Source organism: Dermacentor albipictus, chromosome 1 (assembly GCF_038994185.2).
Source record: "Dermacentor albipictus isolate Rhodes 1998 colony chromosome 1, USDA_Dalb.pri_finalv2, whole genome shotgun sequence".
Lineage (NCBI taxonomy): Eukaryota > Metazoa > Arthropoda > Arachnida > Ixodida > Ixodidae > Dermacentor > Dermacentor albipictus.
Genome location: NC_091821.1, coordinates 453,764,391 through 453,792,094, shown reverse-complemented (window position 1 = coordinate 453,792,094; position 27,704 = coordinate 453,764,391). Strand labels below are relative to the sequence as shown.

At 45.8% G+C, this 27,704-nt stretch overlaps 3 protein-coding genes and 1 non-coding gene across 5 annotated transcripts in view; all 4 read left to right on the top strand.

Annotated features, from left to right (window-relative positions):
* The window catches only part of LOC139054767 (rifampicin phosphotransferase-like), a 247,928-nt gene that overhangs the window by 137,278 nt on the left and 82,946 nt on the right, over nt 1–27,704 (top strand). The gene's annotated exons all lie outside the window — the stretch shown is intronic.
* On the top strand, nt 672–24,383 carry LOC139054999 (uncharacterized). The gene is made up of 8 exons (XM_070532708.1): nt 672–762; nt 5,079–5,101; nt 8,812–9,062; nt 11,868–11,933; nt 12,868–12,978; nt 14,638–14,777; nt 22,773–22,903; nt 24,324–24,383. Exons 1-8 carry the CDS (start codon nt 672–674, stop codon nt 24,381–24,383), a joined length of 873 nt encoding a protein of 290 aa, XP_070388809.1.
* On the top strand, nt 26,885–26,987 carry LOC139055077 (U6 spliceosomal RNA). Its single transcript, XR_011511639.1, has one exon. It is a non-coding gene; the product is annotated as a U6 spliceosomal RNA (small nuclear RNA).
* LOC139054998 (rifampicin phosphotransferase-like) overlaps nt 26,994–27,704 on the top strand; it is a 33,403-nt gene continuing 32,692 nt past the window's right edge. The window contains exon 1 of the mRNA XM_070532707.1: nt 26,994–27,188. Coding sequence (XP_070388808.1) covers nt 26,994–27,188 — 195 coding nt within the window. The remainder of the gene's footprint in view (nt 27,189–27,704) is intronic.

Here is a 27,704-nt window from a genome sequence, read left to right as displayed (position 1 = left end):
TATGTCGTTGGATACGATCTGTTACGGTTTCACAGTCACCAATGAAGATACGCGCTGTTATTTAATCAATTGGTACGTGGACATCGCACTCCCGAGGGGGACATCGGGTTTGTGTGAAGCCACCCCATAAAACAGCATTTGCCTACTGTCGCCTCCAGTTTCTGTAGTAGCAAGGTGCTCTTTTATTGTGTTGTACTACATTCGAAGACATGCTAGCACTATCGATTGGTAGTCATATAAAGAAATCTGGTGGGTAAATTACCCTAAAAAGATTTATGAAATATTGGCATCAAATTTCAGTAAAAACTCGAGCCTCAAGAGAGCACAAAGCGCAGCGTTGTACTAAAGTTTTTCCAAATGCACCTAAATTGACCTTGAAGGTTTCGCTCAATCAACCTATAAATAAATAAATAAATAAATAAATAAATAAATAAATAAATAAATAAATAAATAAATAAATAAATAAATAAATAAATCTTTGTATTTGCCCTCGAAGAAACAGCGTCTCAGTATTGTTCTACCTTTCTGCGGAATGGCGACTTGCTCTCCCATAGGCAGCAGCTTGACCCTATCTGACCTAGCTTACGTCGCACTCTCTACCACACTCGGTCCTATCTGGCTGATTGCCGTGGCCACTCAGACCCGACTGAGGATTCCATCAGGCGCAAGCCATGGCGGTAGTGGCTGCCGCTTTCACGGCCTCTGTGTGGGCTCTACTTTGGCACCTCTACAAGCGCGCATTAGGAATATGGATGGACCAGGGTGGGTGCCTTATTTCGTACTTCATTGGTGCTATTCTTTAGCGGATAATCATGCGTGCAGAAACAGTTGTCTCAAAACGTCGGCGGTTTACTTGCGTTAAGAAACCGAAGCTTTACTTGTAGCATAAGGTACGTTCGCATGACCGGTTGTGGGAGGTCATAAATGACTGCCGTTGCTTAAGAGGAGTCGGTGCATTTTATATCACTGAGATTTGAAGCTCTGACCACGCGTGTGCCAGGGCACTCTAGAGCCGCTGACTTAGCACAGCAGCGATAAGGAGCAGGGTGCACGACCATTGTCGGCGACTTGAGCTAGACAACGCAGGCAACGCTCATTATAATGTTTACTTGAGCGAAAGTTAAACAATGTAGATGGAACTTGCTCCCGACGACCGTCCGTCAGGCGCCGTGGCTGTTCACCATGGGATTTCGCAGTGCCAGAACGTGACGTTATCACTTCGTCACGTGGGTATGGTACAGGTACCACGGAATGTTAACGCAGGGTGCCATATTTACTGCTTCATGGGGCATATAGGGCTTCCGAATGAAAAAGTACTTCAATGCCTTCAGCAGAAGCATAGTTATTGGCAATCAAACGCCCCCTTACGTGGTTCGTCGGCTCCTTCTCAATGACTTGCACTGCGAAGCCCACGCAGGAGAAGGGGGCGCCGACTGAACGCCGCCCAGTTAAAATTTGATTGTGGATGTTGACGTAGACACCACTACATTTGATTTCGGTACCTACAACGCGCCAAACGTAAACCCCCTGAATAAAACTAAAGGCAGCGACATACTTTTCTCTTGCCGCCGCAGCTGCGGTGAGGAGCATGGGAGAAAGCAGGATAGAAGAGCTGCTACTCCGCATTGGTTGAGCGCCGTCACGCGGTGTTTTCCACATCCTTTTCTCAATTTTTTCTTTGTTTACGTGTCTCGGCGCACTCGCCACCATGACAGTTGGCCATCGAGTTGCCGCGGTGAGGCACCCACAAGGGATTTCACATGTTCTGGCTAAGTTCGTAGCTACCCGCGTCATTGAACAACTCCGTTTTTGTTTTCTTTTATGTTAGGGATTGACTTTAAGGTTAATAAAAGTGCAAATGTTTTTTTTCTTGACTGCGCTATCCTCGACAAGGGTATGGAGCTATGCAGTGCGTAGGATGTGTGCTGTCATATATCGTGCTAAAAACGTAACACGCGCTGTTGTTGTACTACTGCTAGTACGTAGCTTTATCAGTCCATGCTTTTGTTAACCGCTGAAAGTATAATTTGCTAAGAAAACCTGCTCATCACTAAGTGTAAATGATTTGGACCATTGTGAGTAGGCTTTCTACCCTCCGCCGTCTCGGCAAAATAAAGTGGTCAGCGAGTTTGCTGGCTCATACTGATTTGGAAAGTGGGCGAAGAAAAGGGCTCGGAAGGGGCTCAATGATGGAAACCATATCCATGTGTGAATTTTATCCTTGCATAAGCTTTGTTTACAAACGAATTACAGGTTCTAGTGTGACATTTGCGCTTGAGAGCCAGCGGCACCAATTTGTCTAAAGGTGTAGGACTAGTTCCACTGCATACACAGATGATAGCGTCATGACGAAACGACGGCAACAGTTGACATTCTCCGCGTTTATCGCGCACGCTGTTACGGTTGGCGTCTAGCACACCGAGCAAAAAGGATTCTCGCCCGCGATGCGTCATCGGAACGAAGGGTGACTTCCTAATTCGCCATGGTTGTCTCGTGTCTATGCTGGTCTGGCGGAAGCTCCGCAGTGTTTACAGGCCCCTTTTGTGTGTGTGCGACTTTAGAGAGACCCTTTCCTTGAACTGTCGAGCTCTGCAGGAGAACTTCCGCGAACGAGCAACGCGCGACAGGGAAGGGCTTAGCTGTCTACTATTCCCAGGACCACGGACTGCCGCCTGCAGAGGCGCGTTAGCGAATACGTCAACTAGGAGAATGGATCAATCACCCTTCCGCAACTTTCCTTTCCGCGAACCAACGTCGCCAAGAAGAAAAGAAAAAGCATCTACATTCCCAGACCTGCGGCTTGGTATATCCGGAGGCGGGACGCTCATGCCTTGCTGCTGGCTTGGTAGCTACTGTGGCCGGACGCCCTTACCGCGAACCAACGTCGAATAGAAGAAAAGAAAAAGCGTCTACATTCCCAGACCTGCGGCTTGATATATATGGAGGCAGGACGCTCAGTCCTTGCTGCGGCTTGGTATCTGCGGGGGCGGGACGCCCTTTCTACAAGCAAACGTGGCCTAAAAGAAACGAAAAAGCATCTACGGACCTGCGTCTTGGGATATACGGAGGTGAGATGCCCATCCACAAACGAGACTCTGTGCCTGTCACGTGACGTCGGTGGCAGCAAGATCCCTCCCACGATTTTAGAGAGACTGTTTTTAAGGGGCTCAGAAATGTACTTTTATTACTTCATTCTCTTCTTATCATCTTTCACCAACCTTTGAATACACCGTGCAAGTTTCACACTAGAAATCGTCTAGTCCTTGCCTGGTCGCCATGGTATACTGGATGCGTGCAGCCCTCGGACAAAGCCACGCTACCCAATAGTAACGTCGGTCAAGCTGCGATAAACAGGCATCGCTACAATTCGGCAGCAGTATGATAGGCTAGCCTGGAGTACGCAACAACGCTCCTGCATGAAGCTCGCGTTATGCAGGTGAAAATATGTCACATGCTTTACTTTCGGTCATCGTGTTACTAAGGTGGCTGTATTATGAAACTGCAGAAGCTCGGGACACGGCAGTCGATTCAGTACACGCAAGTACTCACGTAAGCACTTCGTGCAGATCAGACACATACAAGCTGTTGAATCAGCAGCTACATACTGCTGCACATGCGGAAACGCGTTGCCTTTCTCGTCTACCGGCGAAACTTTGACTTCATCACAGCCTTTTCACGCAAGGAAGGTGTGTTCAGAAAGCTAAATAGAGAATCTGGTCAATGCAACAGAAATATCTCGCGAAGCAGCTTGATCTGTACAAGTCGCGACAGTGTTTTTGCCTGCAGGTCGGCTGGTCGTGGACCACATAACACTCAAGTAATGCTCTGGTAGGTATATGAAGATCGTGTACATTGATCGTGATCGTGTACAGACAAAGAGCTGTGATTTTTGGGCTTCTACTCGACAATCAAACAAGCTTGTCCACGAAACTAGCCTCAAAAGGCTTCTAACTTGAAGCAGGCAGCCAACGCAAAGCAGCAAAACAAGTGTGCAGTTACTGTACCAAATAGGCACAAAAGTCATCTGCTTCTGCCAGTTTCATAGCGTTCCACCATCGCTGCTAGCGCATCACACAAGAAACAAGCCTTACATGCATCAGAAATATATGCACAAACACGAAACACTTTTTAATGCCTCACCTCTCGTAACTGCATGGGCGGCGAAGCCGGCGCACCCATGAGCGAACGACCAAACTGCGGAGGCGAGCGACAAGAGAAAGCGCGAGCGGCGAGGAGAGCCGGAGAAGGAGAGGCCGGGAGAGGAGGATTGTCGCTAGCTTTAGTTTTATTCAGGTGGCTTAGCCAGTCGCGGTTGCCTTCAGCGAACCACACTGCACTCAGCGAGCAGACATAACCCGCGGCGGCTGTGGTGTATACGCTACGTAGCAGATCGCAGCTTCATGGAACTGTAGCTGCTGCAGTGCGATGGCACAGCATTAGCTTAGCGCACGGCAGTCTGAGTGTGCGCTCGCGCTCATACGTTCCAGTCTGGCCGTGCTACATGGTGCGGACCGTCTCTGACCTCCACTAGTTTGGTCAGCGGATATTACACTGTACAAGTCAGCACACACCGCACATAGCTACCAATGTGTCGGTTTTTAAGCTCTCCTTTTCTCTAGGTCACTAGACAAGGGAATTCAGCGACATTTTCCTGGCCAATCGCAATGGTAGAACTGTTCGCAGTACTGCGCCCACTTTGTCACGCTACAGCGCTGGGCTCTGCCTCTGATGTTACTCCCACCGTCCCACATATGGCGCAATGACAAGTCAACGGGAAGCAACGGGATGCAACAGTCAACGCCGCTATGGCGGTTAGATGTTGGCTCCCATCAGTAACTATTTGGCTTTCTGTGACGGTCAGCTTAGACTGCTTGCAGCGATTAGGGTTTCAAACGAACATCGCGAAATGTCAGCAGCTTGAGAAACGCGTAGGACTTCGGCAGACGAGTTACACAAATACAGCGACGTGTATTTGCTCAAACGGAGGTTCTTCATCGCTTTGCAAAGCTGAGGCACCTTTGCGCTGGAATGATAATCTTGTGAGCAGATCCATGACCCCCCACTTCTACTCGTAACAGGGTGCTTCAAGTCCCATGCTGAGGTAAGCGCTCGCGGCCTAATGGCTAGAGTACCGGGATTCCGTCATAGAACTGGTTTGTTCGAATCCGGCCGTTGTAGCATTATATTTTAATGCTGAATAAGTTTGCGCGGAGACACGAGGACAAGCCGATAAAAGACAAGGATGAGCACTAACTCACAAGTGAAGTTTATTCCAAATGCATACACGCATAAATAGGGAAACCGTTTAGGAAACCGTAAATAGGAAATCATTTTGAACACCACGTGTTACTCCGTGTACCTGACCGAGTTGTCAAGAACTGAAACTCCATATCAGAGAAGCCGACGGAAGCCTGACTGATGCACTTATCTCGGCTGATACTCATATGGAAAGCTTCCATGAGCTCTCGCCCGAGTTGATCCCTGTGCCTGAATAGGACTGTCGTTTTGTCGAAAAGCGGTTTGCATTGGATCTTTTTCTTATCGTTCGTGCCACACGTGCGGCAATGTTTAGGGCGTTTATCAAGAGAATCTCCTCCAAGTTCTCTTCGGGGTTCTCCTAATCTTTCACTAACGCATCGACCGGTTTGGGCGATATACAATGATGCACGTTAATCTAACATGTACGTTAACGAAATATTAGAATAACAGTGAAGATTACTTCGAGGAGATTCCCTTGATAACCTCCCTAAACATTGCCGCACTGGTGGGACGAACGATAAGAAAATATTCAATCCAAAGCGCGCTTGAACAAACCAACAGACGTATTCAGGTTCAGGGATCAACACGTGCGAGAGCTCACGGAGGTCTTTAATATGCATATCAGAGGAGATAAGTGCATCAGTCAGGCTTCCATCGGTTTCTCTGATAGGGAAGTTCTTGACCAACTCGGTCCGGCACACGGTGTTACACGTAATGTTCAAAATGATAGCCTTGTTTTGTTCTGTTTCGGTTTTCCTACTTATTCGTGTTGGCGTTCGGAATAAACTTCCTTTGGGAGTTAGCGCTCGACCTTGTCTTTTCTCGGCTTGTCCCCATGTCTGCGCTCAGACCTTTTCAGTATGCGTTCCAACAAACTAGCTCAAGCACGTGCTCTCCTACCTAATTATATTGTAGTTCAGTTGTATATATATATATATATATATATATATATATATATATATATATATATATATATATATATATATATATATATATATATATATATATATATATATATATATATATATATATATATATATAGATTACTGTATTTTTCAATGGGCCAAACGTTTTCAGCTACGTACATACAGGTTATTTTTAGCTGCAACAGATTCTGAAAATTACACAATATAAATCCCGGTAACGTTATGTTTGCCATTCGAGTGTACGGATAGACAGCCTCTAGATACAGAGCAATTTCTGCTATTACATGCGTAATTAGCAAAGTTACGGCAATTAACTTTCTAATTATCAACAATGAGTGGCTACAGCAAATGAGTACTTTGGGGCCCGTCCTCAACACTACCTCTCCCAACGATCAAATTTTGAATAGCGGAGTTCATGAGGGAGCCACGCGAACAATTAGTCCTCCTTGGCAGGCTCCTTGAAGCCGAAACTAGCTGGAGAAAGAGCGTCTGTGTCGTCGACTTCACCCCCCCCCCCTTTCCTCCCGTATCGGAGGTCCCCGCGAGTACGGCCTCGTTCGCAGCTCGCGTTATCTGCTTGCTGTCTGCGGCGTTGGCCCGGCGCTTCAATGCCGGCGCGCCGCCAAATTTACTTCGTTATTCCGTAGGGCCCCTGAAACAGCATTTTTTTCGATGGAAGTGGACACGTGGGTACCAACGGAGGCGCTGAAGTTGTGCACAGTCACCAGCCGATCTGTATTCATGCAGGGCTGGCCCATATACTCCGCTACCTGGTGGCTGTGGTGCGCCTTACGTACCTTCTGCGGAGAAAAGGTCGACGGTTCGTTTACTTGGAATCCGGAAAGCACGATGACATCGTGAACTGTGGAGCGGTTTGTGCACCGCTAGAGTGGTCGAAAGAATGTCCACAACAAAGGCAGCACTTGGAGAAGGCAAGTGCGAATTAGCTTCCCGTTATTATTAGAGAAACAGACGCACACTATATACACAGAAATGAGAAGCAAGAGCAGACGATGCGTTCGTCTTGCGTCGCCTTTCTGTGTATACATGGTAATTGGCGGTTCCAAGGAACAATTTCACCGAATGGCTAAACTGCAAGCTATGTTTCGCTTTCTCCATTTAGTACAGATGTACCACATTTACCACAGGTGAAACATGTCCTTGCCCCTCTCTTGTTATGAAACTTAGACATGGGTAGAATAATTTTATAGTTCTTTATTTAGATCGCGTAAGCATGCTTATTATTTGTGACCTTTTAGTGTGGCGGCAAAAAGTATGGAAATTACGTGGCCCCACATTGTCATTATGAAAATAATGCTCGCTCAAAATATCACCCTGCGCGGTTTTACGTCACTAGAAGTGACTGTTTGAAAGCCATAAATCTTCGGAAGCCATTTAACCGTTATTGCATAATTGTAAGTACGCACAGCTACACAGTATTTGAACAACCCTGCCAAGGTATTATATGCAAATTTTAAAAGCTTAGCTCTTGGATGCCGAAGGAAATATGTAGAAGCGATGTAAATTCGTAGGTCTTGAATATTAAGCCTTCATTAAAAAAAAGCGCTAATAATTCTGCATAAAAATGTTGCAGCTGTTAGCGGCAGAAAGCAGCCTAAAAAGCACTTTTTTTTGGCAGGGCCATAGCTCAAGGATTATCAAGTTAGACATAGAACAGACTCAATAGCATGAAAAGCAGCCAATGTGGAAGACCTTTCTTTCGTGGTGGGTTTCTTAGCTTTATACAAAGAATAAAGTCAAAGAATAACAAAGGGAAAAGTACACGAACGCAATATATATAAATAATATTTCGCACAAGAACCTTGGACAATCTTGTGTGGTGCCAAGCGTTTTCCACCGGGAACCTGTCCAAATTTGTCGCGTGCTGGACACATTCTAATTATCGCTAAACAAGAACAGCGTTCCTAGCAACCACTAAACTTCACTTATGGTATCTTCGACTGGTGACGTGTATGCCCCGAAGCAGAGTCGGGTAGATCGGTCGTTTCCCGAGCTCAAAGGCAGGGGAATGGCCAGCAAGCCGAACGTGCGACGCGCTCTCGGAGGAGGAAATTGCTAATGCGAAACCACGTGACTACTGCCAACGTTCGATGTTTCGCCTATCCAAAGCTCCCGGCGCTGCCGGAAAAAACCGACGGACGTGCCGGCGGGACGAACGTTCGTCGAGACCCCAGCATGCAGTGGCCTAGGTTGCCAAGGTTAGGGTGGGCCGTCGCCAACAGCAGCGACGCGGCGCTGCGATGACGTTTCAATCTCGATGACTGCTTCGACGACAGGGCTCGGAGCGCCTCAGAGCGCTCAAAGATAGAAGAGAGCAATCGAGAAGAACCAGCCGAACGCAGGGCGCGCACCCTCTTTCAACCAGCCGTAGACAACGCTGCTCGCGAGAGCACTCCAGAGTGCTCAGAAACGACCAGCCGAAAATAGCATCAAACATCACTAAGCTGCACTTAAACTAATTCCCACAATGCAAGAGATCCCCACGTTGTTTATTCTATCTTTTTTTAAACATTGTTTGCGTGTGTACGTGCTTCCGAAACGCGTGCCCTTATGAGGGTGCGGAATAGAAAGGGCCAAGTGCCCAAATTGACGCCCTTTCGTTCAGGGCCACGACGAGGTGCTCTTCTTCGGCGTCAACACGGACGGTGACCGCCTGGCACTGAACGTGTCCCGCCTTCGCAATCACGTGGCCCAGCTCTGGCTAGCCGTGTACACACAAGACGGAAGGCGCTATTCTCTGCCGGCGGAGGTGACGCTCGACCGCAGCGCCGGAAGTTGCTTCTCGGCCGCCGGTCTAAGGCTGCAGTGCTTGGCGCCCAATCGGCGCTGGCGCGTCGCGTTCAACGGCCTGCTCAGGTTGGTCTGTATTTCGTTCAGTGCTTGGGCGCAATGTGCTTTCTATGGAGATAATTCGAAAGAAAAAAGAAATATAGAAGAAACAGGCTTAGTCGCAGGCCGGTATGAAGCTCCCAACGATGCTGTTTGCGAAGCAGCGCAACGCAGGGATTGCGATAAAAAGAGCAATATAGTGGATTGGTGAAAGAAAGCCAAGTTCGTGGGTGCCTTGACCGACAGGAGCACAATCTCATTACGAGGCGCCCAGCATGGTGGGGCGTTCCGCGTTAATTTTCACGACGTGAGGTCCTCGAAGGTGCACACACTGCACGTTATGTGAGCGTATTGGCATTCCACCTGCACCGGCTTGCGGCTGCCGCTGCCGGGATCGAACCCACGACCTTGAGGTCACTAGGGCAACACCGTAGTCACTGGGCTGCCACGGCGAGTCAAAGAGGATTGGCCGTTAAGTGAAAAGAAAGGGGAGATCTTGCCGAGAACGTTCTGGAGGGCAACCCGCCAATTGCTTAACCAATGTCCGCGCGCAGTTCTGTGCTAGGACTAATAATAAATAAATAAATAAATAAATAAATAAATAAATAAATAAATAAATAAATAAATAAATAAATAAATAAATAATCCGTACATTGGGGATTATATTTCCTTGGAAAGGCGTCCAGTAGAAGCGAAGGTTACGTGTGGCACTTTTCTGGGTGTGGGAGGCCTCGGACACAGGTCGTGCCCGCTCATAATTGCAAATGACTCAATTGCACAAATAAAAAAAAGTAGTTTGCAGCCATACCAAAATGAGTGCTTACGTATCCTATCTGAGTGCTCGCGCATGCGTTTATCGACACTGCGGCCCCTGTGCCCGACGTAGACATCCGACGACACTACGTCGGCACAACCGCCTACGACTTTTCTCGTAATTTCGTTCAGTCTGTGGTTCGCGATCTACATTATGACATAGACTGCCAAAAGTGTTTGAGACAGTGGACACCAGCTTAAAGACTGCCCTGTCAACGACCCTTCCTTTTAGATGGTCCGATATCTTGTGTGCGCGGGAAATTACCGCAATATTTTGCTGCGAGCGGCGTTCTGGCTGAGTGGATTCCCTTTTTAAATGAAATATGAGGGACCCGATAATTCTTGCCAAGAGCCTTTTAAGCGATATCCTCTAAGCTTTAGCCTTTGTACTTGGCACGTTAAGCTTGTTCCTACGTGGTAACATGTTTTCCGCGCCTGTCTATTTTTTACGTTCTGTCATTCGGCGCTGTTTCTAATCGAATACAAAAAAAGACGAGCATTCAGCTGACCGCCTCAATGTCTCGTCCAGCACTCTTATCTCACCTGCTCTTATGGTGTGCGTGCTGCAGGGCAATCTCAATGTTTAGATTAAGCGTAGTCACGTGGTAAACAGGACACTGCCGCTCAACCTTTTTCGCACTGTTGTTTCGTAGTGGGTTGCAGTGAACACCCGAGGGTATTGCTGAGGCGACGAAACATCGTAAGGCACAGTTGCAGCTGTGGTTGCCGGAACAGACCTAAGTGCCTATGCGCTGTTACTGCAACGCCATGGTCTATCTTTAGAAATGTACGCGTCGCATAATCCGGCGAAGAATATTGCATGCGCCTTTCACGGACGTGTCAAAAAAAATTTTGAGAACTCTAAACTAACGAATCTGCCAAAGCAGTTGAACCACTTATGTAGACTGAAATGAGCGAAAAATAAGAAAGAAATAAATCTTGAAAGATGCATGACAATCAGAGAGCTCCCCACATCAAGGAAGGCGAATCTGTATATAGCAGTTCTTAAAGCCATAGAATGTAAAACAGTGCTCCTTGCGGGGACGTCGGAAGACTGCATTCGAGGCCATCTTTGCAGGTCTCCCGGGAAGACCAGCTGGGTCGGTGATGACGGGTTGCTAAACCTTAGATTAGCGGCAAGTAGGATCCCCGAAGCCGGCGCAACACTAGACGGTGACGGGATGCTGATTGCGTGGGAACGAAAATTGATGCTACCCAAAGGGCCCACATACGATTCGAGCAATACCTGCAGAACACTAGTCAATCTGGGCCGCTATCCAGTATGGAGCTGGTTAAACGGGACGTGCAAAACACAAATAATGTTTTATTGGCTAATATAAACAAGATTTCAAGTAGTCTATTCTAGTGGCTTATACGCTTATACGCTTATCCTATATTCTTGATAATCTTCATGATTGGGTTTCAGGGCAAATTTGTGGCTCTGCTGCAGGTTGCTTTGTTGTCCGATTCATAGCGAGCAGGCCGCCACACTCCATCGGCGCCGTCGCGCGAACTGGGGTAGAATTCCTTTGAAAGAGCTTTGCTGTAACCCGGAGAAATACTTTTTCAACACACAGTTCGAACCAATATCGTCAACATTAAAGCAGCTTCGCAAAACTGAAAATGTCTCACGGTGAATGTCTCTCGGACTGCTGCCGCATTCCAACCACGTGAAGTATTCTTCGGGAGGCGCCTTCGTCAGTTGTCGTTGACGTGTCGCATTCCCTGGACAGAAATAACCATGTACAGTCTTTCGAAGACTGGCAAGGGCACCCTAAACATAAGTTCTTGCTTATGACAAAAATTAAAAAATAAACATAAGATGCAGTGATAATGCGCTGTTTGGGAATCAGATAGAATTAAAATATATTACAATAAGGTCCATGCACAACCCCCTTTGAAAGAATAACTGTTTTCGTCATCTTCAGAAATGTTTTCAATCACACATGGATGATGAAGCGTATTATCCGAGCCGGCTGTGCAGGTGGTTAAAATCCAATGTTTTTTCTCCCTTTGCAGGAAGCACTCTGAAGCCACAAGTGCGACATCCGCGGAATCAGAGGTTCACGTGAAATTTGGATTCATGTAGGTATTGATCTGCACATTACGGGCTTCGTGTGCTTGGACACTTCAACAATGAAAAATGCTGCATCGACTCACGAAAATATTGTTTGTTTTCTTATACCGGGTGTTTTCTTTAAAACGCACAGAATTTTCTAAAATCGCCTGTGGCGGATAGGATAATTTTAGTCGTTGAGCTGGATTATTATACAAACAGGCGGACATTACTTGCCCGAGAAATTGAAATGCATAATTGACTAATTGACCAAAACTCACTTGTTAAATTTCCATTCAATTAGTTTACGGCTCTTATTTATTTCAAATGACATATTGTAACCTGTGAGTTCGCAATACATATGCAGTTGGAACGAATATTAAGGACGATGCCAATTTCGAGATACTCAATCGAAAAGTGTGCGGCCAGATGCATGGGCGTATCAGTTATTCTTATGCCTCAATGCGTAAAACAGCGGTTTGTCAAAAAGAAAACGTACCATTAATTCACTTCTGCTGCACGTTTCACGGCGCATGTCTCCAATGCAGTGTGATTTATAGAAACCAGTTCAGATGAATATGGCCTTGCAAACTCATCTGCAGGAATTCGTGAACTGCAATATGTGCCGCAGAGTTAGTAATTACCGAGTTAATTTGTATGTTTTTAATTATTAGTCCATTTGCATTTTCCACGAGAGTAATGTCTGCCCCGTCGAATATGGACTGCAGGTGAGTTATCTGCCAAAGACAATGCATGGTCCCAAGTTAACATTATGGTTATCACTGCACAGGTTCCTCCGCGAGCGCATCTTGCCTTCCACTCATTCATCGACTGCTCCGTAATTTTAATATTTACCAGAACATAAAACGTCTGATCTGAACTTTTATGCATCAAGAGTACCCTATAGATTCGTTTACAACCGCCTAATTTTTTCTTTGGTCATGTTATAAAATTTCCTTTCAGCTGGTCCGCCGTGTCTCACACATTGGAGCAGCCAGCCGAGCTGGCACCAGCTATGCTGGCCGAGGGCTGCGCTGAAGGATCGACGCTTCAGATGCTGCGTGATGTCAAGAGGTAAGCATGGCCTACGAAGTATGTATGTTTGCGATGGGTTTCCGTTTATTATAGATTGACCAGTCCAAAAAAGGGAACCCTAACAAGCCGCCGGGAGAACTGTTCTGGACACAAGCAATGACAGTTCTCTTGATTGGCAGGGAAGACGTGCTGAAACCCCCACATTCGTAAATTGGTTCCTTGCCCGTATTTCCCACACAAGATAGCTTCCCATTACAAAACAGCACACTGCAAGCGAAAAGAAAGGGCGTTTTGTAGCATGCGCACTTGGGAAATTTTTCACATCTTAAGATTTACCTAACATTAATATTTTCGCAGAAGATATTGGTTTCCGCAAAAACTACCATCCTAAAGAGAATTTTGACGTGTCTCGGCATGGCTGAGTCCAATTTCGTTCACTTGTAGCAACGTACGTCCAGACTAATTTGTAGACATAAGAAATGTGTTAGCTGAATTTTTGTCACAAGTTCGAGCGCAAAGGAAGAAACAATTTCGTCAGTGCCCCCAGCCAACCACTTAGTGATGGTCAAACGATCAGAACGACGACAGGTGTACCCTTGTGAGGTGCTAGAAGAGACTTGATGTTCTTGATTCCCTGCTAGGCTAACTACACATCTCAAGTTGTTCCCATAGACTGATATCCTGCGTTGGTTTTGTAACAGGGGGATTGTTAATTTTGAATGCTTAGGATTGGCTGTAGTAGAGACTGCAAACACAACGTGATAGTTCTGTAGATGAACTAAATATGATAAAAGCACAATTTTAACGCATTAGAAATTACAAAATGGCTGGTATTTTTTTCATTTTGTGGGTTCCTGTGTGCAATAAACTGTTATGTTAAAGTTTGATGTGATTATTAATGGGGAAACGGCGGATCTGCATGTGGGTAACGATTTGAAATTCCAGCAAACGTCATTGGCAACATTCTAAGACTCACTTATTTGAATTGAATTCTGAGGTTTTACGTGCCAAAACCACGATTTGATTATGAGGCACGCTGCAGTGGGAGACTATGGATTATTTTGACCACCAGAAGTTTGTTAACGTGCCCCCAATGCACGGGGCACGGGCGTTCTTGCATTTCGCCCCCGTCGATCTGCGGCCGCCGCTTCCGGGATTCGATCCCGCGACCTTATGCTTAGAGCTCGACACCTCAGACGCTGAACCACTGCGGTAGGTACTTATTTACTTAACAATGCAGAAACGCTACGCAATGCTCTGTTTCATTTCGCGATGAAGCTAGGGCGTTGTCTAAGGCCACGCATGAGGAAAGCTCCAAATCACGGTAGTCCTCGAACATCATAACGCTCCGCCATTTTCTTAGTCAGTAGCACTTTTCAAAGAAATTGAAAAGAAGGTGCCACTTTCTTGTTGAAAAGTTACATTTGAGATGACTCATATTTGCTCGGAATATGCTGAGAGTAATTTTTCAGACTGGTCAAAATAATCTATAGAGGGTGATTACAGTGGTGTAATAGGTTTACAAAGTCTGAGCCTGTGCGCTTGCATCTTGAGCTGAGCATTTCAAGATGGCGCTTACTGGGGTACTGGTCCTTGCATGCGTAATGTGTTTGCGGAAAGCGAAATGTACATTAAAATTTCGACCTAAATAAAAAAAGTTGGATATGCTTCAATCGTTTTCCTTTCGTCCTTTCACAGGCTGGCGAATGAAATGGATTCGTATGATCAAGCTGGCATGATGTCTGGCGAGGTCATAGTGGACGGCGAGCGCAGAGAGTTGTGCCTTTGGGGATACAAAATCAGGAACCAAGGTGGGTGCGTCCGGCTGAAAATTACGCGCGAGTTACAACGTCGCACACGCAAAAACATTTATAACATGGGAATGTTAAATAGTAAGTTCTTTGATTCGAATTGTTAGAGAGCCGTGTATGATTTCATGCAACATTCTACCGTAATTTTGGTCCTGGCACTTTTGGCATGCACTCTTGGCAACTTGACAGCAAAAAAGAATATTCACGCACAGATCAAAGCAAGAAAACGATTTTTTTCCCAAATGTACATAATGAAGCAGAAACTTTGCAGAACGATGAATTAGTTGCGCTTGCCTGAAATTCTTCGGCTAAAAAGATTTTACATTGCCCGCAATGTTTTATTGCCCAGCGTCTTATGAAAACAAGATTGGCCAAATCGTATTTTTGAAATGAAAATGAAAAAAAAATGCAATCGCCTTATGATGTTGTCCCTGATGCGAGACCGATCACACACATGTAACTACATTTGAAAGACGTTACATTTTGAGACACGCAGCTTCCCACAAAAGGAGAAGAACGTCGTTTGATATAACTGGTCCGGCTTCAGATCTGTATAGTACTGATGCCCTCATTGAACTTCATATACTAACAGAGCTCAAAAGGCGCCTGAGAACTGCTTGACACACACACACACACACACACGCACACACACACACACACGCACACACACACGCACACACACACACACACACACATACACACACAAACACACACACACACACACGCGCACACACACACACTCACACGCACACACACACACTCACACGCACAGGCACACACACATGCAATTAACGTTTCTATATCGCGTCGGTCACGTTCAAAACCCTGACTGTGAACGTGGCAGTGCAGATGAAGATGCACCACAGGCAAAATACCATTACGGACCTTGGGATCTGAGAAAGATCCCAGGGTCTAATACAAGCATATCCGCAGCCTCAGACTGGTATATCCGCAGCCTCACAACGCAGCCTGGTATTCGCATTTCCAGCTTCTACAAGGATGTGTGGTCAACATTCTGATGAGCTGTTTTGCTAGTTACTGATTCAAGCTACTACTACTTTTCCGACATCCCATGGTCCGGAAATTTTTTGGGGAGTGTATGTCTACTTTAGGTGTGCCGCGATGACTATCAGGCAAGAAAGCGACCGGCGTTAAAGCCATGAGACTCGATCACAGGCTAATAAGCCTGGAGAGGCTGCTGGGACCGTGGCTAACATGTACTCCCGAAAAACGTGCGCTGACTGCTCTTCAAGCATTTTTGAAGATCGCTGATATTGTGGAGGAATACGAGAGCACGAAGTAGGCGTAGGTTCCTCCGGTGAAAACAACACTCACTTCATGTTGGCGCATTGTAGGTATCTATAATGCATGCACTTCTGTATCATGTGAAATTTTGTTTATGTGTACTGCATCTGTTGAGTCTCCGACACTTGGTATAAGCCCACTTAAACAGTGTCGACCTATGGTGTCCTTTTAAAAACTTTAATTTAGTCTGCTGATATTATCTATTAATACATTATATAGAAGAATATGCGGAAATACGTGATGTCAACGTCATTCAGAGGCAAAGCAGCAGCCGGCCCCGCATGTTGGTGCCAGCGTCTCTCAGTGTGCATGCCACTAAAGAAAGGGTGACAACTTCTTCTGTTTGCCGAAGTGGTAACGATAATACCATAAGATATATTCCAAAGGTGCTGCTTTAGAAGCAATGTGTGCAAATGTAGCACGGCGACCGTTTAAAAGTTCGAGGCCATGGCGATGAAAGGACAACGTTGTTCCAAATGCGGGGCAGCGTAAAAGTGTGCTGAAGTGAAGAGAATTAACGAAGAGCAAAAACACTGGCCTTCTTGTGTTGGTTCCTGCAGACATGCCTATAGAAGGAGCACATTTGCAAGAATCAACCTGGAGAAATATTACCACAAAGCGCCATTACTGTGGTACAGGCTACTTAACTGCTTCCTGTCAAATTCACTTCATCGAATGCTTTGCATTACTGACGTGAAACCCCGTCATTAAAATATATTTCCTTCAGTATCTTTATTTTTTCAAATTGTATCTTTCTTTGGGACAACTCTAACAACGTTCAATTTCTAAGCCTTCCTATAAGTACGATGGTGCTGCCTGAAGACGTTAAAGGTATAATGAAAAATACGTCCTTTTCTAGGTGGCCTAGTTGATTGGCCTTGTGAGGAGAACCACCACTTCGGCTTCTTTGAGGTAATCACTATTTGCAGATTCTAGTTTTTGTACCAATCCTTGCTTTCCTACCCAATGTGAGATTTCACACGTAAAGCTTCAATGATGCCTAGGTGATTTCTTCTATATTGCAAAAATGGTCAAATATGCCGGTAATACCGAGAGATCTGCATGTCGTCAGTGAAGGTTGTTTAGTTGTTGCTTACATCGCAAAGATTTGAAAATAGAACGTGCATATTCTTTAAAAATTATTTTTTTTTACTTTACCGCGTTTCAACCACACCTTAGAGGAGATCGTTCAGTGACGAGTACGTGTCCTAAGAAAAAAGGCACCCAAGGAAGGGGCAATTATTTTTGAGTAAAAAAATTCATGTTTGTGCTCCAAACAACCGGCGTAGTATGGAGTGAGAAAAAGTTACGTAGGTCATGCATTCATAGCTTTACGCCTGGCATAGACATGAAAAAACCTCGAAAAAGCACCTGCAAGCGCATAGTCCATGATCTTACCGATGTTTCTGAGACCGCCCGCTTCCCATGCCTTTCTACCCTATCGGCGAGGAAATACGTACTTTGATGTCAGAAACTTCACAAAACCTCCCATAATATATTGGGCATCCGGCCAGCACAGATAAAGAGCGAACCCAAAAGTGCTCAATTTCTACTGCGCAAAAGAAGACCTCTAGGCTCAAAAATACCAAACTCAGGCCACACGTTTGCGTCTCCGCACACACATTAGGAAGACCACACTAAAGACTGCGCAGACAATTGCGACGAATGTGACACTATGACAATGTCATAAAATCTGTTCAAACGTGGTCGCCAGCCTAGTCGAGCAATCATCTTTTTTAGGAGTGCGACTAATGCTCTTCAGTGCCTCTCTTTTATTTCTACGGCAGATATCTGCCCTCTTACTGTTATTCAAGATTTTCTCACCTAATCTAAATAGTACGCTTGTTATTCGTTGTCATTAGAGAATGACCGTAGAGAATGTTGACCAATAGGCTAGATGATCGTGTGCCACTTTGTGGATTCTTTTTGGACGCCTTCTTAGTTTCTTTCAGAATGGAGACATGTACCATTTGGTTCGCACAAACAACTACGGAGGAAAAAGTGGGTGAGTGAATGTTTGCAACTACGGCGGTGGCTGCTGTAGCATATCACCATTATTTTTCTCGAGGCTAACTTAAAATGAAGGTACGATACAAATGGCAAATACGGTTATTCTGTGTCCGCGCCATGACCAGAACGAGTTCGTATTTAGTCCTTTTCACTTCTCGGATGGCTGCGAGAACTCAAGAAACAAATGTGAAGTTGCTGTTGTCAAAACACGGTTTGGCGAGAATTTACACGTACACTGATATAGGTGGCAGTGATACTAGTCCAAACTGTGAATACTGTTACGGGCCACAATTACTTTATCATATATTCTGCGTGTGTCCCGCGTACGCGCAAGAGCGTCAGAACTGGTCTCTTCCATTGCAACGATCCATAAGAGGCCGCTATCAGACGAGTTTCTTTTAGGTCCTTGGCCTAATGCAAAAAGCGCTGCCCTGATAACAAGTGCCACTATAGCTTTTCTCCAGGCCTCTGGGCTGGACTAGAGGGTTTAGAGATGCTAGAACTCTGTGAATTTGTATGTACGCATATCTTCTTTACACCATCATCATCATTCATCAGCCGTTTTCCTTCGCGTCCCTTTTCACCAGTGTAGAGTAGCAGGCCAGAGTAAGTTATAGCTCAGGCCAACCTCTCTGCCTTTCTGTATACACATTTTTCTCTCTCTCTACACGTACACTGTGTACAATGCACACATTCGCCTGTGTGCGAAGGTCCACATGCGAACCACAGGCTCATCTAAACAAAAGAAAAAGAAAGCGCTGCGTGCAGTCTTCAATCTACCTTCTAAGACGGAGAACAAAATTGAGTTTAGAGAGCGGAATCCCTAATGCGTACATGTTTTCTCAGTGGAGCACTTCCCTTGAGCATCCTACGTCTACATATACCCTACTTACTAAGACAAAAACAGAAATGCCCGCTTCACCACTTGCGAAATATAACAACACTGATAGATAGCTTCATACTGCACGCGGTAAATATGCATTGCTGTCGCGCAATTACTTTCTTTCATCGTTTCATCTCGACATACTGTGCAACATGTTAGCATATTTTGCCATCTTGTGTCCGTCCGCACCCTGTGACGACCTCTCGTGCGCAGACTTGACGATCTTGGTGGCTCCGGCGTAGTGATAATCGAAGTAACGTTGCAGGCGCGGTAAGCCTATCGACTTGCCCGGCAATCACCTGCTTAGCGTCTTTTTCTTTGCCATGAATGTTCGTAACAATGAGTTCATCAATCAAGTTCTCTCAGAGCAGTGACTGGGGTGTGTAGCTGCAACCACCGCTGCATGTGAAGCGGCATTTTTTTGTAATCAGCACAGAAGCCGATGTGCCTTTTTCGGCATCACGAGCCTTGTTTGCCACCGCGCTTCAGAAGGTCTTCGCACGAGAAGCACGCGTGGCGATACGTCTGTCCGCAAGAATGTTGTATGGATGTGACGGTAGAAAATTTGAATGCTTGTACCATTCCGCTATTTTCGCGTCCCCCCCTGCGTAACGCGCTGCTTTGCAAAAGAACACTTACGCTTCTCTGTCGCTTGGGGCATTGACGCGGACCACCAGTGTTGCGATGGTTGCTTTAGGGCAGTCATTTGGACAGTGACTACAACCCATGGCGGTGCCGTGAAGGCAGCATTAAGGTTTCGGTAATCGATACCACTGCATGAAAAATAAACTCACTCACTTTTTGTATAGCATTTACTATGGATCAATCTACGCCCCTGCAAGTGAGATGCGATCTATCGACTACGCTGCCATAGAGACTAAGCAAGAATTACATGCTGAGCGTGGCAAGCTGCATTTACGAAGCGGTGAGTAGAAATAATGGGCTTCAAGCACGGAACTCATTCCAGAAGTGTGCGAGAGAGAGAGTTTGCTAGTAGATGAGGGTGTACTCCGATGTTCTGACCAAGAAGCTAAATATGGCGCTTTAGGAGTGCGTTACGTTCATAAAGAACGTGAATACTCTTGACTTTATTCTATTCACGTGAAACCTGACCACAAAAGACAAGGAGGACTCAGTCTCAATAGGGCATCACGTCTACCAATGCAAATTCAGCAGGCAATGCGGCAATAGAAGGCTTGTAGAGCGCTCCACCCAACAAGGAATGACTGAAAATGATTGAGAATATTCATGCCACAGTTTCATATTGACAGGAACAGGCCTACTGAAGGGAGCCATATAGCTCTAAACTGCTTGATTGTAGACTTGAAGAGCATTAGATGTGAAAAAAGAGGGATACAGAGATAAACGGAGGGGGAAACGTAGGCAGATTAGCAGGAGGAGGTCCCGGTTTGCTACCCTGCACTGTAGGAAGGGTAAGCTGGAATGGATGATGTAAAGAATAGCAAGATAATGAAACCATTAAACCCAGGACGCCGGGAACGTACGTGAGAACTATACTTTGTCTAATAGGCCACTAGAAAGCAAGAACTCCAAGAATGCCTTGACCGACTTGCGGTCAGACGACTGCAAAGGCCGATGTTCTAGAACTGTCTGCTTCGAAAGCTGCCGGTGGGTCAAGACGGGCCAGCGCGGTCGCGAATGACTGCTTTTGTGCGCTGTAGAGAGCCAACGGCAAAGAAAGTGTTCAATAGCTTCCTGACTTCCGCAGTGGTCACACGCAGGGCTATCTTCCCTTTGATGCGGAAAGCAAACTGCTTTGTGAAAGCGACGCCAAGACACAGTCGGCGCAGTACTGCTGCCGCGGGCCAGCATAGTCCAGGTGGAAGACGAAGTCGACAACAGGGGTCCAGTCGATGCAGACGTGTGTGCTGGTGGCTATGCGTGTACCACAGCGATTGTGTGGCATAATTTGCGGGCACTCAAAATTTTACTGGTGCACCTGTTCTTGATAGCGATATTGGTAACAGCACGCTGCCTTCATGAGCAGATTGAGCTGCTTCATCGGCATGTTCTTTGCCCATTACGCTACAGTGGCTAGGAAGCCTGTGAAATTTGACGCCGTGTCCTCGCTCGACAAGGTGATGAAAGAGCTATCGTATTTCTAGAATTAGTTGTTCGTAGGGTCCATGGCGTCAGCCGGAATGCAAGCAATGTAGAGCTGCTTTGGAGCCTCAGAAAGCACCAAATTCTTTAGGTGTTTCTTTACGAAGCATGCGAAGTGCGCAGGAAGAGCAGCAAGTTCCGCGGCTCTCGATGTCGTCTGGCGAGATGTCTGTAACTTTAGCAGCAGTGGGTTTTGTTCTGAAAGTCACAACCGAAAGAAAGACCGTATATTATGCACTAAGGAGATGTCGCCTGCAATAGCGTGTCCCGCGGACTCAATAATAAGCTACACGTTTGTTTGGGCCCAGCGTCCAAGCCCATGTTTCCAATTAACTTCAAGTATAATATTAATATGCTTTGCGGAGAATAAGATGAGGCGCCATGAAAGAATCCGTAATATAAAGACTTGGGATCTGCTTAAGATGCTTACGGCACCTGAGAACAGTAAATGGAAAATTAGGTAAAGATAGGAAAGTTAGTTTAGAAAAAGAAGAGCAGGCACGTGTCATCAGGAGGAATATTTCTATATCTTTATTCTTCAAGAGACGTCTGGTATATTTTATAGAATGAAGGCCGCACTGCGTTTAAAAAATGAGCACCTAGAGGTAGCTTACCTGCAATGAGTCTCTTGGACAGTATTCAGACTACTGGGACTGTATAGTCAGCACTGATGAGCGCTTCGCGAAAGCAACATAGTGGAACAGTTTTATATAGTGGAACAGTATATATATATATATATATATATATATATATATATATATATATATATATATATATATATATATATATATATATATATATATATATAACACATTTCTCTCTCATTTAACGCGAAACTGTCATTAGGTTTTTTTCTTCTAAGTTGACATAGATGGCTTGAATGTTACGAAGTCAACTGTTGTGACATATCCTCTCGCAATTCACATACGTCCACTGATTGAGACTAACCTACTGTTCCCTAGACGGCCTTCTTGAGCATGCACTTCTTATGCAGGTGCGTATACTCTGCTTGCTTCCGTAAGAAACGTTGCACCTGACTGGGTCTTCCAGAACGAAGACAGTGCTTGTAGCATCATCGTCACTGCTGTTGACCTCAAATGTGAGCAATATCCGGCATGTGGCTTCACCGTTTCCGTTAAAAGGTAAGTAAACACGCATAAGCTTAGTGTGATTGTTTAGTGTAGTAGTTACGGGTTCGAAGAAAGATCGGCTGGAGAAGGCCCACATGGTCGAAGATACACATACTGCACATAAAAGAAAAGGAAATCAAATTCAGCTTGTTATAGTTTTATGTAGCGAGCGTTTCTGTAACTTTGTCAAGCCACATCAATCTCGACTGTTGCCGTTGAAATCGAGCTTTACCATCTTTCGTCTAGGCCTCAACGAAGAACTTGCGGCATGCCAGGTTACTTGAAGCACAAGATTATTGAAGGTAAGTGCTCTGTAAGAATGAAATTTTCCTGTGTAGAACTAGTTTCCGGAATTGAGAAATGTGCCTCCGAGGGCGTGCTTTTTTGGTACAAAACTCGCTTCCCTCGCTGACAATGGCGCACGATCGAGTCCAAACACAATTTTAGAGTTTTGAGTTCCAGGGGAACTGGAACAGCTGATATGGTGGCCGTCCCTGTTTTCGCCCGCGCCATCGTGTTCACAAACGCAACAATCAATTTTCTTTCACGTTCTTTTCCGGTGGTGTGTAGAACGCCAGCGTCCTGGGGAGTCTCCGCTTGTATCAGATATTGACAACGAATGCAGCAAGACGCCGGACTTCACGGGAGGGAAAGGATCATCGCTAGCGGTGCTGGACTCCATTGCCAGAGAAGTGAAGTCGGTAGGTACAGCGCTACATTGAAATCTTTCAACATGCGTTTACTAGAACCGCGACATTTGTGAGGTTTCCTACAAGCACCTCGCGTAAACAAATTTGCTGGTATAGGATTGGGCCTGCTGCGACATGGCAGGGGTAATTGGAGATGAGGGTAACGGTAGACAATGAAGAGCCCTTAGTTTTGCAGTGGACGTGAATCATGACGACTATGACCGTATTACAGCCGCTGTTAGAAGCAAATGTGGAGGTCCAGCCCGCGGGTGGTGGCTCGACACGAGTTGAAATATTGGGCTTAAAGATTCGCTAACAAAGCACATATACTGGATCCGTGTGTTCTCGCACAACATTCACAGTCATAATTTGTCAGCGTGAACCGTTGTACTGTAGATTTGACTAATTCTCCTCGTCGAACTTTTCCCGCCTAAAAACACAGTTGACATGGCAATATTGTTCAAAGTGGGAGACAGAGGATCCTACAAAACATTTACTGCCTACAATGGTAACTATAAGACAAAAAAAGCAAGATAGCGGAGTGATTTGACACGACTTCCAGGCTAAGAAAGACGCGTATAACATAATCTCTGAGCTGTATCATTCTGGTTTTCCTGGAGGTTTCGCAGAGGTATGTTCGTATGAATTTTATGGCAACGTTTCGACAACATTATGAAAACTTTCGCCATGCAGAATGTTAGATTGCAAACTGTCCTTTTATTAGGCAACTTGCAACGTGTTATCGTAGTAAAAAATCCTGCTTTTCTTAGATTGTAATTCCAATATTCAACGTTTGTGCAATGTAACGGTCTAATTTTACGCACAATAGAAAGAAAAATGGATGCATGTTTGCTTTCTTCGCTACAAGTGACGATTAAGCCTGAAAGTTCCGTTCTGCTACATACATGGCGTATACTCAAGTGAGAGCCTCATAACAACGCCGCACTAGAGCAGCCGAGTGCCACATTCGCAGACACAGCATGACGAGTTTACATTCTGAAAAGGGGACTGAAACGTTAAAACAAAATATACTTATTGCATGTGTTTTACATCAGTGTTGTTTGTACTCTTAAAAATTACGAAAGAAGTACTCTGACGGTTACAGTGGATGGTAATGAGAATAGCGATCGGGCAATGTAGCGACATATCCAATTCCTGAAGTCAAGTTTGTTCAACACGTGTAGAGCTAATTATGAGGATTTCGTTGCTTCGGCTATATCACAAATGCTCTCATTTCGGCCTACTTTGCTATGGAATTTTAGAAGAACTTGTTGTTGGGCGAGTTGGTAGATATTAGCGAACATTGTTTAACTGCGCGAACAAACGAACCACAAAGACAGCAATGGACAAGAACGGGCGCAAGGTCTGCGCCCGTCAAGGTCTGCGCCCGGCCTTGTCCCTTGCTGTCTTTGTGGTTCGTTTGTTCGCGCAGGTAAACAATGTTTGCTATGGAAGTCGCTTGCCAAGGTGGACCGTCAGCATGGAGGCGTGACTAAGACTGTATGGCGCCGACGCAATGACGAAGGAATGATATCGATCGAACGACATAGGCGTATAACAACGACGGCATGGATACAGTGAAATGTCGCTGTTTAAATTATAACGATGGTAGTACGACGACAACATAACGATCATTTAAGGACAATGAGAGGACGGCATCGGTGTCACGACAGTCTGATGAAGACGCAGGAATGACGAAACGGCGTGGTGAAACAACTTGATGACGATGGTAGGACAACGAATGCATACTAGCGTCTTTGTGAAGGCGACGCAATGAACACGGTGTCATAAGGACGATTGAATGAGGACAGCATGATTACAATAAAATGATAAACAAGGAAGGACGTCGATATATCGATGAGGATGGTGTGAAGACAACGGCATGATGAGAGTGGGATGATGATATTCAAGTGATGACAATGATGAAAGGACAACATGACGACGGTGGCATACCGACAACGGTATAACGACAGTCAGATGCCGAAGTTACACTAATGAACGACCGTGCAGCATCCCGACGACGGTATGAAATCGAATGCATGACGACGACTTTATGACGACCAGGCAACGACGACTATGGTATGACAACGACATGAGGACAATGGAATAACGACGACTGTGTGATGGCAATGGGGTCATGATGATTGTATCACAAAACCTGTCTGACGGCTATGATTTGACGACAACTGAATAGAGAGAGTAGGGTAACGAAGCTGGAGTGAAAATTTTGGCATGACCATGACGGCATTGATTACGATGACGGGCCGACAATTGAAGCATGATAGCGGCTGTCTGGCGATGACGACCTCCCAAGGGCGGCCTGATGACGGTTGAACAACATCATCATGATCAAACTAAAATTACTCAAAAAGATTCGCGTCAATAGGGCGTGGAAGGACTTGTGGCGACCACAGCATGGTGACAATAGGATGACGTTACTGAGGTGATGACAACGATAAAACAACAGCGTGACGACGACTTCATGACGACAACTGTGTGAGGATGATGGCGGGAGTATGACGTCATGGCCTTAGTCCGATGACAAAGCTGGAATGACCAAGACACAACGACCACGACAGCATCACGCTTCCGAAAACCTACGTAGTGACCCAAGCTATTGAACAACTTGAACCACTGGGTCGAAGTAGAAGGACTGATAACGACAGCATGACGATTGTCAAATCACGAAGATGGAATGACGACGATTGAATGACCACAACGGCATCCATATTGCGGTGTGAACGAAGGCATGAGGACTGCGTGACGACGGTGGTGTGAGGACAACGGCATAGTGAGTGTCGAATGACAAAGCTACAATGACGGTGATGCAACGAGCTCGAAGGCATCCCAACCAAAAACCCATACCTAGTGATCCAAGATCAGGCACGTACCCAGGATTTTTCTTTCGCGGGGAGGGGGGGGGGGCGTGCAACTCAAGGCCTTTTCTGTACAAATGAGGGGTGGGGTACCTTTATTAGTACAAATGTCAATAACGCCCGCCATTCGCCATAAAGACGCGTAAACCCGCAAAACAGGAATGAAGTAAGGTACGTGTACCTCACAGGTAGTACAACTGTGAGATACACCTCCTTACTTGGTAAAGAAGGAACCACATCCAATGGACTCGCGCAAGAAAGAAGCGCAGGAAGAACACTGCCAAGAACAAGTAAACAAACGAAAGTGCGAAATCAATATTTCTATCATTACCATCAGCCTATAATATGTCAACTGCAAGGTGACATATGGTAGATTTCTATAGTAGCATACAACTGAAAAAAAACAGCAGGTGGCAACCAAGGCACATGGATCGCGCAGGGTTGTGTTACTCTGCCAGCCAATCATAGAAGCAAACGAAATCGTCTTCATGCGGCCTTTTAAAAATGGCGTCGTACTTGATACCTTCAGCGCGTCTGCTATTCTTGAAGAGTCTTTTCATCGACGGCAGCCGTGAGCTGTGCATCCCACATGGACAAAGCGTATAGAGTCTGAGAATTTCGCTCTTCAAAGGTCTACCCACCATGGTTGCTCAGTGCCTAAGGTGTTGGGCTGCTAAGCACGAGGTCGTGGGATTGAATCCCGGCCACGGCGGTCGCATTTCAATGGGGACGAAATGCGAAAACACCCGTCTACTTAGATTTATGTCCACGTTAAGGAACCCCAGTTCGTCCAAATTTCCGGAGTCTTTCGCTGCGGCATGTCTCATTATGAGATCCTGGTTTCGGCACATAAAACTGCATAATTAATTAAATATTCAAAAGTCTGCAGTAGAGTTCATTTCACTGCTGCGCCCGTTTTACTCATGAAATTTCACTACCAACTGAAATGAAACTTGACATTAAATAGTTGCAGCGAAGCAAGAATTTTATTTCACTTTATTAAAGAATTAGGCTTTCGCTATTCCACTATAATAGGCGAGAGAAGACGTATAAAATTACGCTCTAATAATTTTATTTTTGTGGGTACCGCCTTATTTGAGTACCAGGAGAAGTATATGTACTTCCAAAGTACATATACTAAAACTGGAACGATACAGAGAAGATTAGCATGGCCCCTGCGCAAGGATGACAAGCAAAATCGTGAAGCATTCCACATTTTTATAGTGATGGCCTTATTGGACGTCAAGGGGACATCAACCTACAGTGACTCGATATCAGCTGTTAGGACATTTGCCAAAGGAACCATATCCGAGCTGGCACTAGGGATATTAGGAAGCAAGGAGGTCAAGCCACACACATTGATCTGGTTTCCAGCCCACGTGGGACAGATCAAGGGTGCCCCACGCAACCTCAATGAGTCGGCACACGAAGTTGCGCGAGGGATCATCAACCGCGTAGCTACCGGGCAGCACGACGCTGGGGGTACTGACAATCGGGACTCTGCTTCCTCGTACACCGAAATTACTGAGCACTTTTACTTGGCTCGGAGGATCTACCCCCTCCCACACTGCAAACTCAGTAGACCTCAGGCTTTCACACTAAGGCTTCTATGGACGGGGGCATACCCAAACCCCCTACTTCATCAAAAGATGTACACCGAAATTCAGACCACAAATGCATGTGCACTATGCAATGACGCAGCGAACTTACCTCACATGCTCTGGCGATGTCCCGCGTTACGCGGCGATCAAAACAACACTTCTTCACGCTGGGATGCGGTGCTACACAGCCCCAACCTCGAAGAACAGTTATGGGCTGTCCAACGGGCCCGCGACGTTGCGGCGGTGCTCGGCCTCTCTGTCCCGACGTGAGAGCGGCCCGCTGTGCTCTAGTGCGCGCCCTAAAGGACCCTAATAAAGTTTTTCATCCATCCATCC